Below are 20,687 nucleotides of genomic sequence, written 5' to 3' on the forward strand. Positions count from 1 at the left end.
TAGGTAATCTCTCTCCATTGACAGTTAGTTTCCAGACATCTTGCTGCTGAACAATGCACATTTTATTGTTGATAGTTAAAACAAAAGTCATGAACTTGACCTACTTTTAAACAGTGTTTGCTCTTCTGTGACAGGATGTTGCTAGAATCAAACTGTCTATTGTGAAACTGAAATAGCATTCAAGTCGTCTTACCTAGCATCCTACCATTTTCCTATACAAAGAAGAAACAAAAATCAAACAGTACAAGGTATATTACATTTTTATTGGCCAGGGTTGACGAAATTGATGTGATTTTCATATTCAATTGAAGACTGAATCTTCTTATCCTTTTCGCTTGAAATTTCAGGGCATTTTTTTCTCTCTCTCAAAAATAAAATGTGTAGTACAACAAAAAATGATAAGAAGATAAAATGTATGAGTAGATTCAGCAAACTATTCTTCTATAAACAGATGCAATCATGCTCATTTTGCAATTATGATGCTTGCCACAATAATACCAACGAATAATTTACTCCAATATAATTGTATTACCATTTTCTAATAGCTGAATGGAAGCATGATGACAGCTTTGAGAACAAAAACTGAACAAGAAAAAAAAAAAGAACACAAGGAGTAGAATGACGAGAAATGTCAGATTGTACATCAATGGAGTATCGACTTTGGCCCAGTTTTCTCTTTGTAACTTTAACAAGATCTAAGCTTATATGTAAAACCCTTTGTGTGCTGTAAGTGCTGATTGGCACATACAACCCCATAATGTTGTACACACTGTTTAATGTCCCTGGTACAGAGAGAGTTGAAAGACATGTAGAAATGCCTGCACATGATGTCAGTGTTCTTAATATGAAAACACTTCTGTGACTTTTTACTTCATGAGAGGCAACCCTCGTGTGTTAGGACACCATATGGTATTGAGTGATACTCTTCAATTTTTTTAATTTTTTTTCTATCTCAAAGGTTACTGTGTTATGGTGGCAACCTGTGCAAAGATGACTTAAGACTAGCAAGTGGAAAAACAAAGGAAGCCATTTTAGGGGAGAGATCCCCTGAATTCATGCTTATAACAATATGGACAAGTAATTTGGTCATAATATTTGCATTTAGATTTCTGGCAGGATCATAAAATAGGTCATGCACCCAAGAATGCACCTAATAGAAAATCTATGCAGTATAGATAATGTGATTGTTCCATGTGGTTGGAGAAAACAGTTGTCAAATGTCTCTGAACCTCTTAGATAATGTTCTAGAAGCAAAACCAGGCAATCAGAGCAAGTACACTGTATCTTGTAACAGGGATTACAGAGCTAATTTGGGATCCGACCGTTTTCTTCTTCTTCTTCTTCTTCTTCTTCTTCTTCTTCTTCTTCTTCTTCTTCTTCTTTTTTCACTGTTGATTTTTTTTTTTTTGCACACATTGTGAATTGCAACCATTGAAAAAAAAAAGTAAAAAATGTCATTCTAAAAGGTCTATTGGTTTTGCATCTTACAGCTTAGCCCATTGTCACCAGACATGGTAAGTGACACACACTCTGGATATATTGTATTGGTTTATCCAGCTCCAGTGAGCGAATGAGTCAGGTAACATTCCAATGTGTGATTTGCTTTTATACACCTCATTCTTTCTGTGTACCGTGTTTATGTCTCTTTTGATATAGAATTATATTGCAGAGTGTACACACAGATACTTATGATCGGGACTACATGTCAAGCCATTGAGTAAATTTTGTAGCCAAGAGGTGGATATTTTTTAAATTGTGGCTGATGCATCAAGTCGTATAGGCTATTTGCCCTATGGTATGAGTTCAGATTTCATATACCTCTACATGTACTTTACAAAAGCTACCATTGATAAACGGAAAGCTAGCCTAGCGACCTTTCCTGGGAAACACATAACATAGCCATTCCAAGCACATTGCACTATTGACATACAGGACATTATGGTATAATGCTTCACAAAGAAGTATGAAGTTAAGCTCTTTTTCCCCCAAAGATTCCGTTTACATTTACATCTTTCTTACATTTATACCACTTCCCCCAGCTCTTCCTCTCACCCAATATGTGACCTACTTTGCCGGGAAAAGTCATTCTCACAAGTCCTAAGTATGTGGAGCACTTAAATTACCCCTCTCAAATTTGACCAAAACCAAAAAGTCTCTGGCAGTATGGGTACATGCAAACATGAATGAATATTTTCACATTTGCACATCATTGATGGGAAATTCAATGATTTGGTTATCTTTATTGTCAGTATTAATAATTATGAAATAACAGATTAGAGTAATATGAACATTTCTGCTGATTAACCATTACAGGAAATTCAATGTGGCCATCTAGAAAGTCTAGTCATACAAATAATGTACTTCACACAGGGCATTGGTAAGATTTATATCCACCCGCTAATAACTTTGGAACCATCTGAAATGCACAAGGCGAAGTCGAGTGTGCTATGGACTGCTCCGAAGTGGAATACGGAGATTTAATGATTTCGTCTATGCTTGACCAAGTAATGTACATTATTTGTTTTATAAAATGACAACATGATTTAGATTCCTTGGCAGCCATATTCACAAGATTCCAAGGCCAGCACTAGCTCCAAGCTATCTGAACTGCACACACAAATAATTCCAATGCATTTGTACAATGTAATACACCTGGGCACTACAGCCGAGTGTAAATGAGCAGTCGTTAGAACCGGTCTTCAGTACAATTGTGTATACTAACGCCCTGTGGGAGAGAAGTTTGGCCTTTAGGGAGAAATGAAAGACTGTTCATGTGATAGCTCTCAGCCAATCATTTGATAATATGTGACCCGCTACAACAAAATGATCCTAAAGTCGGGCGAGGTCGATTATTTGAAAATTGCATGATATAATCCCCTAATCTTTCTGCTTTAAATTGATATATAACACATTTTATGAAAGTAATCAGCTGCGGAGATATCGATGTTTAAAAGAGAGCATGTCGAGACGTCTGGAAAATCACTGTTTCAAGAAAAGCGCCCTAAAAGTCTTCCTTTCGATGCAATCGAGATCAAAGGACACGCAAGTCAGTTTTCACCTCTAGACAATAGAAGTAACGCCCTAGCAACCCCGGAAGAGTTCATTCAAGCACATCAGCGTCGGCGGTCTCCTCAGCAACCAATCAGTGACCAGGATGTGAGAAGCGGCTGAGCATAGCGCACCCCCGCCCGCACGCACCAGTCGACTGGGCAGTGTGCGAGCTTCACGCTTTGGTTAACAGCAAGCAGCAAACTGACCAATGAGATCACTCTGGTCGTTGTTAGGGGCGGAACCTATCTGTGGCGCTCAATCCAAATTTTCGAACCAGTTTCTGCTTCATTGAAACGCCAAAAAAACATGGCTCAGAAAAACGCTATTTTTTGGTCTTTCCTTTGATCATTTTGCTTCAAAATTTCGACAGATGATAGAAGACATGTTAGACTCCAATAATATATCAAAATCAGAAAATCGTAAGTTTTGACCAATTTTAATGCTCTGACTTCAAACTCAATTTTCACGGCTTCGACCGTGCGCGACTTTAGGACCTTTTTGTTGTAGCGGGTCACATATGATATCACAATAAATGACATCATGCATACCCATCCTAGACATTATGTAGCAGGGAGGAACGGGCCTGTGACAGGAGACTATGCAAAATTAGAAAATGATATGTGACTCTAAGTCATTGCCTACGATAGCTTGGTAGGAGTCATATAAAATCTGTAGAAATTTCAGGATCATCTTAGGTAATGGGTTAATTCTATGCATCAGTAAGCTGAAAGGCCACACTTGGGGATTTTTTAGGCAACAGAGTCTCTAAAGTTCAGTCCAACTCGAGGGGAAAAACTTGGCAGAGTTTCCAGTGGATGGGAAATATTTTCAGACTTTTCTCTTTAACCTTTGACCATTGCTCCACATTCTCTAATTGTTCTTGGTAATGGCATTGTGTTTGCATCCCGTTGGGCAGAGAGTCATTTATTAGTGATACAGAAAAGTGATTTGGGTGTACACAAAGATGAACCCAAGTCTCTTCCACAAGTTTTCAAATACATTGGCCTAAAAAAAAAACACACACACAATAAAAATCCCCCACTGTTATTGCAGCCAGAAGTTTTGCAAATTTCTCCTTTTAAGTTCATGTTTCAAATAATGTCCCACTGTCTTAAAGTTGACTTCCATCAACCCGTTGAGGACAGACTGATTTTGCTACAACACGCATTTCCCATAGACACCTGCCCAAGTATACTCGGGACTCGTCCTCAATGGGTTAATAGCATGAAACCAAGCAAAGAGATTGGTAGAATATTCATGAATTTCTTACATGCCCAGGCACTCAGCTATACTGTATACACCATATATTTCGCGAGTCTAAATTTTTGCGAATCGGGAATTCCTGATGATTTCGTGAGTGGAATAAATTTGTGATCGTGGAGTCTTGTACTGAAGGGAGAAATGTACATGCGTACATGACATCCACATTGGGATCAGAGTCAATATTTTTGCGTGTCTGTAATTTCGCGAATAGCACCTGACTCGCGAAGTTTGCGAAAATAAAAACCTCGTGAAATATTTGGCGTATACAGTAACTTGCCTAGCTTTTTCATCAGCATTCGGCAATCCACCCGAACTTGACCTACGTTGTAGTTGTAAAGTTAGCGAGCCCTCTAGGGTGGAACGACGTGCCTCAGTTCAACAGGAAGATCATGGTGACACTGTAGAGATTAGAGGGATTAGGTAATCTCTATTCATTGGCTAATAGTTTTGAGATTGTCTTTGCCAATTGGTGAAAAAAACACTCCAGCAGATGTGCCAATTGCAGAACAAAGCACAGAGAGGGTTAAATACAGCTTGAAAAAAAAAAAAAGAAAACGAAAGTTGAGGAAATTTTAAAGTTTTACACTTTTTCATGAAACAGTGGCATTGGTCGTAATCTCATGAATGGCAGTTATACGTACAATGCTGTGATTAGATCAACTCACAAACCTGCCACTGACCAGTGAAATTAGTACAATGTACTGTAAAACGAGGAATGTTTGCATGCATTTTAATTCGGGAATCTCGCAAGCGGCAACATTTGCGAAATTAAAATGCACATGAAAGTTCTTGCCTACACAAATGCATTGGATGCCAGTGGCAAGTCGCGAAAATTTCATGCTGCGAGAAAGGCTGTCGGCTCCAATTTGCGAAATTATCATGCCACGAATATATCATGTTTTACAGTATTCCCTGAATTTCCAGTTTTTAATCTGTTGAGGACGGACTGATTTTGATATAACACACATTTTCCATGGACACCTGCCTGAGTATTCTCAGGATTCATCTTCAACTTGTTAAAGTAAAGTTTTTAAAAAATGAAGAGATGAATTCTGTTAATGGGTATCAACTAACTGTAGAGTTGTAATAACTTTGCAATGTAGACTGTACTGGAGGACTGTGTAGCAATTTGCCAAAGTATTGTTGTTAAAGTTGTGAGGTTGATCATTTGTAGATGGTGTTTCCTCTGACAACATGTAAAAGTTTAAAACTCTGAAACAGTCATATGTCACCGATTTTGGTGACACTTTTGACACTTTTGTTTGGTTTTAAACACTTTTCATCAAGGTCAACATGAGGAAGAGGGGATGTGTCACTTTAAGTTCAATTATGTGTGTGTTTATTTTGTTTGACTGGAGAATCGTCATGGAAACGCCGTGCAAATGACAATGTAGTTCAAATGGGATAACAGATTAGCTTTTGCTTTCCCATGTGTGAAGCCTGATTTGTGATAGCATGTATTCTACTGAGGAATGAGAAAAGCTAAGTTTATTTATCCCCATAAGCCAGTGTTATGACAACAAGTACTGCATTTATCTTGCTTGCCTAAGCCACTCTTTCAGAAGTGCTTGTCCCAAGTGTGATTTGTATTTCAAGATATTCTGCCAAAAAAAATCCTGACCCCTGCCACAATTGGTAGGTCTAAAAATATGGTGTCGTGGTAACCAACAGACAAGAGCATAAGATTCCATGTGGAAAAGATGGATTCCCCATTGGCATATATCCTAACCTTTCATCTCACCAAAATATATTCCTTTATTTTTTTCAGCCTAGTATGAGTTTGATATATGATATTAACTTTTTGAGAGAAAGAGAGAGAGAGAATGTATGTGTGTGAAATGTGTTTCTGTGTGTCTGTGTGTCAAATATACTTGGCACAGATAGGTTTGGGGAAGAATTATGATTTGTTGTTTGTTTGCTTGTTTTATGTGTCAATTGATAAATTAAAGTTTTGCTCAGGGAGAAAATAATGTCTTTCTTCGTATAATTGTTTACCCAGTGATTATCACTGTAATCACCTCTGTATCTGGTTGTGTGTGTGTGTGTGTGTGCGTGTGTGTCGTGCCTGTGTGTCTGTGTTTCTATGTGTCTTTGTGTAAAGCCTCTTTTATCCAGTATATCATTAATCTACACTGTAGCAAAATTATTGCACTTACAGCGCATGACAGTGATATGATTTTAATAATAAACCATATAAAATGAATTAAATTGATTACTGTATACGCCGAATATTTCGCGAGGTTTTTATTTTCGCGAATTTCGCGAGTCAGGTGCTATTCGCGAAATTAAAGACATGCGAAAATATTGACTCTGATCCCGATGTGAATGTGATGTACGCATGTACACTTCTCCGGTCAGTACAGGACTCCACGATCGCGAATTTAACCACTCGCGAAATCGTCGGGAATTCCCGATACGCGAAAATTTAGACTCGTGAAATATATGGCGTATACAGTACTTGTAACAATGATTATGCCCATGATATATATTGGGATGACAAGGATAATGATGATCATGATGCTGATGATATTTCGTAATGACAGACCATGACAGCAAGAAATGGGTCATCTTACAATTCCTAGCTGCTAAGGATCACGTGCAGGACTAACTCTTCACACTGGCATTGGTATGTCAGTTTAAAATGACAAACACAGTGATGTTTACCTGTGACCTTTTGTTGCTACAAAGCCTTAAACAGAAACTCAATGTCTCTCATGATCCAGGCCTTTGAATATGAGCATCGTTAATCAATTCTTGAATAATTATAGACAATATCTGTATTCCTGCAGACATTCTTACAGTAATTTACGAGAGTGGGTGACACTCCTGGAACTAATTCTCAGAAACCTTGACCAATTAAAACCATTAGAAGAAAACAACTCTCATGTACGTAACCTGGCTAATTAGACAATAAATCATTTTTGCATCTGGGAATTTTGACAAACTCAGCACACTTCCTGACACGTAGAGGTACAAGTTGTATGCAAGTCTGCACAAAATGCCAAGTGCCTTCTTACAACATACAAGCCTCACAGTAATTAAAGTGGAACTCCATTTCTTGTTTGAGTAAGATTGCTTCACTAAGAGAATAAATCCACATAATCACAACATTCAATTTTCCACAACAGAGAAATTCTCACAATATTAACAGACAGAGACTTGAAAATATCATGGAATTTCAGAATATGACATGTTTCAAGAAATAGTGTCATCAGTCAAATCACACAATATATGCAAAGAGATGAAGTAATGATGTAGTGTATTTGCCCGACAACTCTCATTTGCTATGCCAAACATCACATATTCTTTGTGACTGATATGTATGTGCAAATACGTGGCAGCCACACACACACATAGCTAGTTCGCTAGAAATTATCATGCTGATTAAAGCAGTTTGGCACTGACCAAATCATCTTCCTAGAGTTTTAGCATGATCTGTATTTCGTTATTTTGGCTGTCAGTTTAATGCAACCTTTGGTCACTGGGACCATGCGAATTAGATGGGCTCACGGCGGATGTGCATCAGGCCTACAAAAAGCGTACACCTGTAAGAAAAAAAAATAGCATGTGATTTGATATGACGTGATCAAAGAATAACACCTGTGCATGTGCACTATTAAGAGTTTAGAAGCTTTAAAAAAAAAAAGTATTGGAGGAACAAATCGATGAGGTTTGGAGAGGAGGAAGAGAGGAGGGGGAGGGGGGTAAGGTGAGAGGAAGCAAGGTAAAGATGAGTTGTCGAGTGACTTGGAGGAAGAAAGTATTCACCCATCAATCAGTCCAGGCCAACAAGGGGATAGCATCGATGAACAGATCTCAAGAAAAGTGTAGCAAGAAGGGGGTCAATTTGCAAACCTAGTTAATGCTGATGTGCTGTAGCATGTACACTGTATACGATCAGTATATACACACCAGTAGAAATAGATTGAAAAAAAAAACAAGGTCTGTTGGTCAATATTCAAGGATCGAAATCCTGTTAAAAAAAAGAAAAGAAAAGAAAGAACTTTTTCTGTATAATGTTGGTAAGTAATCTTTGTGCAAATGCTTTCTTTAAATCATAATCAGCCAGCTTATTGATATTTCATGAATAATAATGAATTTATACAAATGTGGACAAAAGTATACCCTCATGTCAGTATTTGTTCATTGTTTCTCATAGCATTACCACCATCTACTACTAGTTTAAGCATAGTGGTTGTGCTAATGCCCAGTTTTGATATCAAATTAATCATTGAATGAAATGTATCATCTGTATAGTGAAGATACCAAGCTTTGTCTTAAATAGTGTGGACAACATATTTAAGTGCTTTCTCCCCCCCCCCCCCCCCTGCAACTGAAGTCGTTGCTCTGTTGAAAAACAAACTGATGGTACATCATTGTAAATTGGGTAAAGCAGATTAAAGTTCATTGTCTGAGCACTTTATTTTTTTTTTCTGTTGTCTTCCGCAAGACTACAAAAAGTTCTTACCAGATAACACCTACTGTATTATGGTATTGTATCTGCTTAGAACATTGTGCGCTATGTATTTATGCAGCTGTGAGATGGTACTTCCAAAATGAGCCAGACATCAACAGGTCTTTGCAGTAAATATGTTTGGTTTTTGGTTGTGTTATCGGTCATGTGTTTGTAGCGATGACAGTTTAAAGGCATAACTTACCATTTACAGATGAAACAAAAACCCAGCATTAGCGCTTTAAAATAGTTTTCAAATGTGAATTAGGGATAGAAACAACCACTGTAAAAATTTGAATCTGTATTTTCGATGTGAAGTTTTGTTAAATACACAAAATGTGAACAATAGTTATATTAAAAATGTTTCCAGACTAAACCGTCTACAGTTATGGTTTATTAAGAAAAATACTGATATCCCCATTAATTTTAGGCTTTATTGTGAAAATGTTATATGGTAGGATGTTTTGTGATACAACAGACCTACATCAGATGTGAAATCTTGAGAAATTTTAAATCACTACGCCCAAAGGTAAACTGGACCTTTCAATAGTGGCACAGTGAACAACTGGTATTGTATAGCTTGTAAAACTACCTGTAGGTTCAGCAGGGAGAAAGGGAATACGTCTTGCATGTGTGTATGTGATTTCTGTGTTTGTTTTATGTGATTGCATGTTTTGATTAACATTACTTTTAAATACCCACGAATGAAGCATGTAGATGTCTATGAGCAAGTGACCACAATGGCAAATTTCAATTCATATTTTTTGATGCTTCAAAGCACTTTTAGATGCCTGATTACAAAACAAGTTCATCAATCTCTGACCGCAGCCAGTTAACAATGATACTTAGTATGTCATACATGAACTAGATCTTCAAGCTGTAATGAAAATGTTCTGTTTCAGACCTCACCCAATGACCCTCAAACAAGGGTGTCCATCCTTCTGAGGTTGGCTACATAGACTGACAGTAAATGAGAACAGCTGACTTTTAGGAGGGTGAAAAAAAAAAGTCTTACAACAGCAAGTTCTAATCTTCATTACCAGCCAGGAATTGATGTAATGCAGATATGCAATGTAATGTGCACTTTCAAGGGACAGGCAGAAAAGAGTATGTGACCTTCACACTATTAGCACCATTTCAGCAGCCACGTGAGATCTTTCAGCAAAGTCATTATTTTTAGTCAAATCGCAAAAAAATATTGCCAGGATTGAAAGAGGCATATTGGCTATCCCAGAGGTGGACGAACTGTCCTATTTTGGCGTGTGGGGGGATTAAGTTGTCCCAAGTACGCGTCACACCGCGCAAGTTCCGAGAGTGCGTTGAAAACATGGGGAGTGATGTCACGGGGTTTAGGTTATTGCTGGGGTGTTATCAATTAACAGCTCTATTACTGAAAGTACAAGTTCAAGTGGAGAAAAATATAGAGTAAAAAAAAAGACAGAGCAAACAAGCATATGACATTAGCCTTTAAGTTTGACCCTGCATATCTCAGCTTCATCTATACTGATTTTAGGCTACTTTTTATTCTTTTTTTTTTATAGATATTAAGAAGCTGCTGACCACTTGACGTCAAATATTTTCTTTGTTGCCATGACTCAAAAAGAATTTTTGTTTCAACAGAAAACAAAACAAACCAAGAACTTTCCTATACTAGTTTATGAGATCATGGAGCTTTTGTGGAACCCAGAGGTAAATAACTTTATTGACAGATCCAATTTAACTAGACTGCCCTTGTCACAACGCTTACACATTTATAACGAAACCAGTAATTCTGTAACCATTCAGTTAGCCATTCTTCAGCCTGTCTACTTTAATTACGACATTTCCAATAGGTGACATAAATCAAAGGTCATTAACACTTGCAATAGTTCTACATCCTTATCCGTGCCAATCTAAAAACGTATTGCCTTCCGTAATTGTGCCTCTACCAAAAAAGGCAATGTATTTTGTTGATTAAAGTGCATTCACGCAAGCAGCAATTTTTCATCATTGTTCCTGCCTCAAATAACGGCCCTGTCACAATGCGCCATCGTTTGAAGAATAGGGCTTAGTCTTGATTATTTCTGTCAGTTTCAAACAATGACAAACGAACGCACACACACACATACACACACACAACTGTGATTTATATGCTGTATGCATGCAGGTAAAATACTCATAATGGTATTGTGTATCTATGGTCAAGCAACCTTTCCTATGAAAACCAGATGTGTGAGTAGCTGTGAAAACTCAATTAAAAAACGAGAGCAGAGTTTACATTTGGTGGTCAAAAGTTCACTGACCCATGTCTCGAGTTGTACAACCGCAAATCCAAAAAAGTGAGAACTAAAAAAAAAAAAAAAGAGGCAATAATCACAATAATAATACATCTGTCTGCTCACCTTAATGCTATTTCCTACTCAGGACACATTTGCTTATTTGAGCAGGCTTATTGAAGCCTTGTCTGACAATGTCATTAGGGTTATGTGTTTCCACAAATGGAACGACTGATTTATTTGTTCTGTTGGGTATGGTTGTGCCGAGGAAGGAAGAAATTGTCCCAGGGAGTTTGAACAAAGGCCTGTATGGTTATTTATATTACAGGCAAAGCAGAAACAAGTAACTGTACAAAAATATATATTTTTTTAAATCTCTGACTCGAGTCCAGACTACATTATGTGGTCAGAACTGTGTTTCAAGTAAGTGAAAGTTTTCATTGTACACAGGATTATGCAAGGGGGTATGTGATGGTTTGTCTCCCCTGACGGAAGTCCGTGATACCGGGGTCAAGGAAATGAAATTGGGGTAATGTGATGGTTTTGTGGCAAACATTAACCCTTTGCCCACTGAGATTCTGAAAGCTCCATAGACTTTGCACATTGTACCACCACATCTCATGAGAAATGGAATATGGGCGATTTTATGGCAGTGTCACAGGGGTCATCCCATGAGACCGATATCCACGAGTCAGACAGCCCATTAGTTTAACATTGAAAAAAGTTCCATGAGTCATACAGCCCACAAGTCATATGGCCCATGAGTTCGACACTAGGTACATGTAGATAAGGCCCATGAGTTTGACACTAGGTAAAAACATCCCACGAGTTTGACAGATACAGCACGGGGCTTAATGTGTCAGTCTCGTGGGCCTTGTTTGCTTAGTGTCGAACTCATGGACTGTATGACTCATGAACTGTATAATGTGGGCTTTATGACTCATGGGCTGTATGACTCGTGGGTGTCAGTCTTGTGACGTGCATCTGTGTCACCTGATAGTTCACATTATTAGCTTAATGACAAATATCACTCCTCCCCCACCCCCATTGCCTAATTGTACTTTCATAGAATCTGCACATATTTAATGCTCTAAGGTTGATATTCTCAATTATATTGTATGTGAATATTCATTTTCTACAATTTATTTTTTTTTTTAAAGATGAAGAATGCATGAGGTAGTATCTATTTGTATTAGTTAATTCATATCCATAGTAGATAAAACAGTTCGACACTTTTCAGGGCCTACAAAAGGTTGATCATGCGGATAGGAAATCAGGTGGGAAATATTTTTACCGGGATGGGAGACACTTAATGAAGCTGGCCAGTGTGAACACATGGTCTCAATCATCTACCACACATGTGTTTGTATGTGTGGGACTGGAAGTGGTCGTGACAGACTGTTGTCATGAAACGGCAGGATATGGATTGTCCTTGGCACACAATTCATCTCACCTTTGATACATAGTGCAATCTTTTTTCTTTTCGTTTTTTTTTGGGGGGGGGGAGAGTTGGTGGTTGCCATATCTCATACAAGCATCTCTTGCATATTCATTGATTGTGTCATAATGCACACCTTTAATTTTCCCCATGTTTCTTTCTCATCTTTTGTACGTACAAAGTTTCATTAAAGACAAAGCTTTTAATGGCACATGTTACCTATGTTTTTATACAACAGAAACACTGTATTGCATAATAATTATTGAAAGTATTATGTATTACATATAAAGTTCACAAAGTAGGCACTGTGTGTTTGCAAGGGCAATAACACACTCTTTTCTCTTTTGTCTTGGTTTGTTTTGTTGTTGTTGAAGATTACAAGAAAATATTGTAGATTCCGTGTTTGTGTAGTCTAAGAGCTGAAACATTTGCAGCTAGACATTTGACACAAGCATTTCATTGTGCATTGTGCCAGCATGCTGGTTCTACTGAAGACTTGCTTCAATGATACCAGAAAAAACTTTAACAAAATTTCTATAATTAATGCTACCAGTTAGTAAACATAATCCGCTGAACAAATTTTTGATTTTGGAGAAGGCTATTTACGTCATAATCAGCACATATATTTTACTATCAGCGTATACAGTGTTGTTGCCTTGCACCCAGCAATCTTCTGTCTTGTCATACACATGTAAACTGAAACTCATTATTTTTGGTTTGTTTGACAATAGTGGCCCTTTGTAGCAAGACCCTTCAAATTTCAGTAAGAGTAAAATCCATATCTTGTAAGTAGCGATGGGTGTATGGGAATGACCCCCCCCCCCCAAAAAAAAAAAAAAAAAAAAAAAAAAAAACAAGATCTGCAAGGACCTCTACTCTCTTCGCTGCAGCAGTACAACACTGATCCTATTTCAAACTCAAATGTGGTAAACCCTTTCCATGCCAGGAACTTTTTTGACAGCTCTTGTGTACAATGCTGTGGGGGTTTTTGTGCCAACCAGCACTCAAAACACATTAAGGGTTAATAGAAGAGGAAGAGTCATGACAGACGAGTGGAGTGTGTGTTTTCCTTGGTCTGTGGTCTGTCCAATATGTCACACAGAGGGCATAATATGTAGAACTGGTAGAGGAGAGGAGGGCATCAGAAAGTGACTTTCTTGGGGCCGACTGGAGTCGTCTGCAAGATGCGTTCATGGTCGTGTTCATTCGTGTTCCTTAAATTGTGAGCCACTTCTTTGACCTTCCTCGTCTCTGCTGCAACCTTTCTACCAGTTATGGAGAGTGGTTTGGTGTGAACACACCCTCTTATCAGAATGAGATCCGTGACATCTTGATACAGTCTTGTCATTTTTATTTTTTTATTTTTTTTTTTTTTTGGGGGGGGGGGGAGTTAAAGGAAGTACCACACTGTTGGGTGTTTGGTCTCATGTAGGTGAAACCAAAGCTTGTGTCTCTCCCAGTACATGTAGAAATATTTTTACACTGAGGTCTATATTATTCAATGTAGATGAATGAAGAAACATTCATGCATACAAAAGTTGAAAATTACATTTTTTGTGAACAAATTTCACCATGCCTATGATACACTGCAGTTAACTACATCTAAATTGGTTTAAATACCAACACTAATTTTTGTCTGTGGGACATACTGAGCATAGTAAATTCTGTCGCTCACATATTTCGTCTGCATTTTCTTTTAAGGTGTTAATTACAAAAAATATCAGAAATACCTGTAATGTATCAACCATGCAGTAAAAGATATTCAAAACAAAAAGTATTGTTGAACAATGTCTTTGAATTATTGCACTTAATGCAGTCAAACAGTGTGCCACCTAAAAATATGGCACATCAATTTTTCATTTCCACAACTTACAATGTGGTCATATAATGCTGGCAAAAAGTGCCTTAACAATTGCAATAATTTGTAAATCTACCAGCACCTAAAAATGTTGTGCTCTTGACTTTTCTTGTGTAAGTGGGGAAAGCACCAAACCATTAATGTGATGACTACTTAAGTCATGTGCTGCATTCTTTCATAGCATTGCTTACAATGGAAATTAGAAATCAACTGTGCAAGGGCCATTCAGCTAAAATATTGTATCATTGATTGTAATCCAGCAAAGAACTTTTCCTTTTCATGGAAGTGAGAGGCTTGCTTTAAATGTGTATGTATTGCAGTATTTCAAGTGGTTATGGTTGGACATTATGTCAAAATTCATTTTTCTTACACACAGACAAGCAAAAAACACAAAGACAATTAAAGAGACCAAGTCCATTTCCTTGCAGCAGTTATATCTTTTGGCTGGATTTTTTTTTTTTTTTTTTTTTTTTTTTGGGGGGGGGGGGATGCAATTCAGTCAGACTCCCAAAACTAATTTGCCAGGTATGCAGGATCTGGCTAATGGCCATTAGCCTTCTTACACTAGATTGTGAAAGCTCTGTTAGGAAGCAAATCACTTCATTAGATTCTCTATTGTTAAAGTAGCATACATAACAGAAAGTAGGCATTACTCTGATACTTTTGTCTTTTCTGGTGACATCAAAAAACACTTTCATATACAGGAGAATACTACATACAGAGGAAAAAGTTAAGTTTGCACTAGGATGTTTGCTGCTTTTTATTCTTATCACCCAATCACATGACACTTTGAAGTGCAAGCTAACACATCAACAACCTGTTCAGATATAACCCCATGCACATACCAAATGCTAAAACCATATTGATCCTTATTCTGACTAGGCATGAACCGTATGTAGTTCAGGGTTAACCGAGTTTGTCTGCAGTTATCGCTCGGCCATGCACCCCCGATGTGAACGCAACCCACTAATGACACTTTAATTGCCCTCTCCAAGTTTGTTCAGCAGGCTCTGAGAGGAAGCCGGGTCGGGACAGGAGTCGCAGCGAGCGCTGCGCCACTCCGTCCTGTGGAAGGAAGCGTTCCCATCGCGTTTACTTTCGAAATGAGATCGTTCCGCAACAATCTCCGACACATGCACCATAAACTTCAAACATACTCTTCATCTGAGGCACTATTCCTTGCGCTTGACATATATACCATCAATGGATTTAGACACACTTGACTTTTCAAAGATCATGTCTAAGAGAACTGAGATTTCCTGCACTGTAGAAAAAGAAAAAAGATGGGAAGTTGATGAGAATGTAATTGAAAGCTTAGATAAAGTGGGCATTGCAAAATAAAGTGTATTTCATGCTGTCTGAAGTTTGTTTTTGCCATTCAAGGACAAAGTCATCCTGGCAAAGGAAAGTACATCACAATGATGTCATGCCTCAAATCATGTAAAGCACGATCTCTATACCATAAAACCAGAATATTGGCTGCATGAAATATTCACAAATTGGAGCCAACAGTCTTTTTGACTTTCGCAGCATGAAATTTTTGCAAATTGCCACTGGCAGTCAATGCATAGTAGTGTAGACAAGAACTTTCGCAAACATTTCAATGTTGTGAATCTTGGCTCCTCACGAGATGCAGGAAAATTTCATGTATACAATAATTTATGGTTGTAAAGTAGTCTTTTGTTTGCTGCTATCCCCCTCCCCCTTTTCCACTGAGCAAATGTTTGTGCCGGACTGATTGAGAGTTCAGATTGTTTTTGGATTATAAACAGCATCACATTCTCTTGCTTTGTGATATACAACAAAAAATCTAAAATAAAGCATCCACATTGAAAAGTACAAATGTATTAGGAATTCATCGAAGGGGGCATTGGTACTTGTAGTGCATATTTCACTGGGAAAAAAGTAGACAAGATCACTTCTTCCCCCCCCCCCCTTCTTCCGCTCAATGACAGAAGACTTTTTTTTGTCCTTTAATACTTTGTGCATTCTCTGCAATAACAGTGCTGTCTAGTCACTTTTAATTATTTGTGGTGTATAATCCACTTCTTTTTCCTCATCCTCTTCTTTCTTTTCTTTGTGCAGGATGACCCACAGTCTGCAGTTTGAAAACCATGAGACCAAGGTAAAGGATGCCAACGTGAGAGACGCAGACACATTTGCCATCTACGACCCCCGCAACCCGATGAACAAGCGGCGGCGGGAGGACAGCAAGAAGAAGATCAAAGAGAGGAGGTGAGGGAGCAAGGGGAAGAAGAGGGGTCCGGAGTCTGGTGTCCATGGCAACGGAAGACAGTTGAATGGAAGGCGGCTTGCTTTGGAAGGAAGAGGAGGAAGAGAAGGGAGGGAGGTCATCAAGAGATGCAGAAGACAAACGAGGGATAAAAGAATGAAGACCTTGTGGCATGTCCTCTCTGTCTCGCTGCGCAGAAACTGACGCCTCGATGGTGACCAGCATCTCCTCCAGTCATGATGACTATTCCAAACAGGCGTTTCATGAGACAGGGAAGAGAATCTCTCCTCTCTGTCCTGTTGTCCAGTGGCTTGTTTAGCCTCTAGAAAGAGTCAAATGACTGTTGTGGAGCTGCTAGGGGGAAAAAATATTCTTTTAAGGCATTCCAGCCATCTACCCTTTTGCAACTTTGAATATTGTTATTTCACGGTCGCAAGTTCGTACACCTGTCAAAAATCTCAGATGTGGCTACCTGGTGTGGATGACATCATGCATTTCTGTACCGCACAGTTAGCAAAACTATGCATGCAAGGAAATATTTTGTCTCTGCAGAGTGGTATTCCATTTCATGTTTCTTTACTCTGTTATTTCCTTCTTTGTTAGCTGCAAAAATGGGGGGAAAAAAGAGGAAAGGCATCAGCGATGCAACCAAATTTTGCAGGTTAATCTCTGCAAAAATTGGTTATGTATGGACTGGTTCAAAACCTTTCCGTGCTCTCAAACTTCATTTCTAAGGACAATTTTTTTTTTTCAGAGAAAATGTTTCAAACATGCGACATTACTTTTTCATCATACAGTGAATTATAAGATTCCATGAAGTGTGTGGGATGAAGTGAACCTGTTGTAAATTCTTTTCATCCTCAAGTGAATACAAAATCCCACACAGTATGAGATGAAGTGTACCAACCACATGTTAACATATTACAGGAATTTACTGGAAACCCTGCTCTATGTAGGTAGTAAAACAAAATAACATTAATATATTATGTAGGACACTTTTTGTTGGGGTGAAACTTGGGGTGAAACTGTGTGTTTATTCCCTTACACCAAGAAAAGGATAAACATATGAATCCTGTATATTCGTACTTTCATGATACGAGTACCAGCAGAGAACATGAAATCACAGATGCTGGTACTAATGACATTAACAGGTGAGTCTTACAGATACATTGTATGATGCGACCTTGAAAGTTGATAGGGTGAGCTTTGTTTTCCTGGACTCAGTAAAGGAGGAGAAGACAAATTACCCTCCCTGAGAGGTCACGTGAGAGAGCGAGAAAAAAAAAAAGAAGAATGATAAATGCAACATTTCTTGCCTCACAATTTCACCTCCTTTCCTCACTATAATATTTTATTTCCTCATGAAATAACCATATATATATACATTGTATATATATATATATATATATATATATATATATATATATATATATACAAAGTGTACATATGTATATACTGTATGTACATGGCGAAAAAATAATAATATAGATAGGTAAGTAGATAGATGGCTAGATAGATAGATAGATAGATAGATAGATAAATAGATACATACATACATACATACATACATACATACATACATACATGCATACATACATGTATAGAGCATTGTACCCATTTATCACAGAGCCGGTTTAACAATATGAACTTGGGTAAAACTGAGCATTGCGTTTAATAGCATGACAGTGATGATTACAGGACCAATTCAGAGGCATTTTATTTCTGCAGCATAAACGGGGATAAGACATTTCAAACAGGACATGATATTCATTAGATATCTATACAACAACAAATTGAAGCAATAATCAACCCTTTTTGTAGGATAAAAATTCAATAAATTATTTCAACAAAATAGTTCCAATTGGCATACACATTGATATTATATGTATTAGAATGAATATAGACAGTATATCAAACATGCAATCCTTATGTAACTATTTCTTTCCCCTTTTCTCTCTGTCATGTAGGGTCACTTGAAGGGACTGTACAGTACTGGTTGAGGTGAAGATTCAGCTTGTAACATTTTGCAAGATATTTAGAAACCACGCTATCAAATGTTAGAGAGCATACAATTCTAAGGGGAATCAAAAGTTTATTTGATAAAAATCGGTTTTGAAATGACTGAGATATCTAAAAACAAGGTAAAAAAGAAGAGATCCTAATAAAAGTTGTGGCTTGTCAATTTTATTAGGATTGCTCTTTTGGATATCTCAGCCATTTCAAGGCCAATTTTCATTAAATAAACGTTGAATCCTTCTTGAAGTTACTTGCTCTTTCATTTTTCATAAGAGGTTTCTCATTATCTCACCAAAATAATGTTATACACCTAAATCCTTACCTCATCCAGTACTGTACACTTTAAAGAAATGAAAGCAAATGGTCCCACTCCCCTCTCCCCCCTCCCCCCCTTTGAATGTAGGTATCAATGTTAACTCCAATGTCTGCCAGATGGTGGCCTTGGAAACAGGATGAGGGCAACCCTCAGCCCCGCCGAGCCGTGTGACATTTTGGAGTCAAATGTGGCGTCCTTCCGCCACTTCATGCAAGACTGATCACCGAGTACATTGTGGAAAGTGTGACTAGTCAGAAGGCGATAAGAAAAGGAAGAGAGAGAGAGAGAGGGAAAAAAAACAAAACATTCTGAAGTACCTCATGGATTAGTCCATTCAACTTTCAAGGTCTCACTCAGTACAGTGGACTTTCGTTTCTATTTACTTTTGCATTTTATTTCCAGTTTACGAGGAAACACAAACAGAGAAATCCAACACGAAAAAAAAAGAAGAGATTTTCACCATTTTTTAACTTGCAAAGTTAAAGGCATCATTCGCCATTTGCAGATGAAACAAAAACCCGCTTTAGTGCTTCAAAATAGTCCTAAAATGTGAGTTAGAGACAGAAACAACCAACGTTGAAATTTTGATCATTATAATCAATGACAAGTATTGTTAAATATACGTAATGTGAACAATAGTTATAATGAAATTGTTTCTATACTATTAAAAACCGTCTACAGTTTGATGGTTTCGTGAGAAAAATAATGATTTCTTCCTATATTTTAGAATTTATTGAAAAATTTTCATATGGTAGGATGTTTTGTGACACAAATGACCTACACATATGCATCAAATGTGATAACTTGAACATTTTGTTAATCACTGCTCCCAATTGTAATCAATACCTCTAAAATGGAGGGGAAAAGGCATGGAAAGAATGACCAAAAAAAAAATGTAGGAAGGAAACATGGTAGAGAAAGACATATTATTATAAGTGTTCTTTCAATTATAAGGAGTGGAGGCAAGTCGCAACACTTGGATGTAGCTCAAGATTTAACAATACTTTAAATAAAACACCACAGAAAGGGAATCTGAAGAGAAAAGGGATAAACAATGTAGCAATGAAATGTGGGTCACGTCCTGAAAAAGGTGAATGGTATAGACTCAATGAAAAAGAGCAGCACTGACAGCAACGGACTGGGAAGGAAAACAAGAAAATCTGTCAAACCTATGGCTGATATAGACCCTGTTATAGGCACACAAGGCTTTGCTAAAAAATAGGGATGCAAGTTTTCGTGCAAAAATCTTAATTCAAGCCCTGGTAGTATCAAATTTGAGGCCCTTTTGTGTACGAAGAAGCTTCATGTAGATGTGTTTCAGGCCCTCTCTTTTATTCTAACTGGAATTCCTGTGTGAAAAAAAAGCATGCCCCACAGATATTTCAAAGTTTATAATCACTGCAAAAGACAAATGAGATGAAAGATTGTGATTTCATGCTTAATGCAAAAGTAATAATTATGATTATAGGGGCTACTTTACCACTCAGTCTGAGTGCTCAGAGGGCATGAAAAATCTCTACCACTAAATGGTTGTTTTCACTTTGCTCATCCAAGAGTAAGTAGGAAATGAAACTACGCATGTAATTTACTGTAGCGTTTTTGCATCAGGGAGGTGGATGGAAGAATCCCCGTTTCCACATCCCTGATTGCATTTTGATGGGAACGATGCTTTATAGGCAAGCCTGGTAAAGTCCTCCAATAACTCCTTGTTTTCCTAAAAGGTGCCTCGATACTGCTACAACTGCCACGGTGATGTCCTTTCCAGAGTTGCTGCAGACCTTGTTTACATTGACACATAAAAGGT

At 37.8% G+C, this 20,687-nt stretch overlaps 1 protein-coding gene across 1 annotated transcript in view; it reads left to right on the forward strand.

Moving 5' to 3' along the window:
• The window catches only part of LOC139733663 (spliceosome-associated protein CWC27 homolog), a 51,046-nt gene extending 34,489 nt beyond the window's left edge, over positions 1 to 16,557 (forward strand). The window contains exon 11 of the mRNA XM_071644477.1: positions 16,404 to 16,557. Within this exon, the coding sequence (XP_071500578.1) occupies positions 16,404 to 16,557 (154 nt within the window). The remainder of the gene's footprint in view (positions 1 to 16,403) is intronic.
• The last annotated feature ends 4,130 nt before the right edge of the window (positions 16,558 to 20,687 follow it).

The sequence above is a fragment of the Diadema antillarum genome, unplaced genomic scaffold (genome assembly GCF_040938485.1).
Source record: "Diadema antillarum isolate AM-2024a unplaced genomic scaffold, OU_Dant_1.0 seq00000486_RagTag, whole genome shotgun sequence".
Classification (NCBI taxonomy): domain Eukaryota; kingdom Metazoa; phylum Echinodermata; class Echinoidea; order Diadematoida; family Diadematidae; genus Diadema; species Diadema antillarum.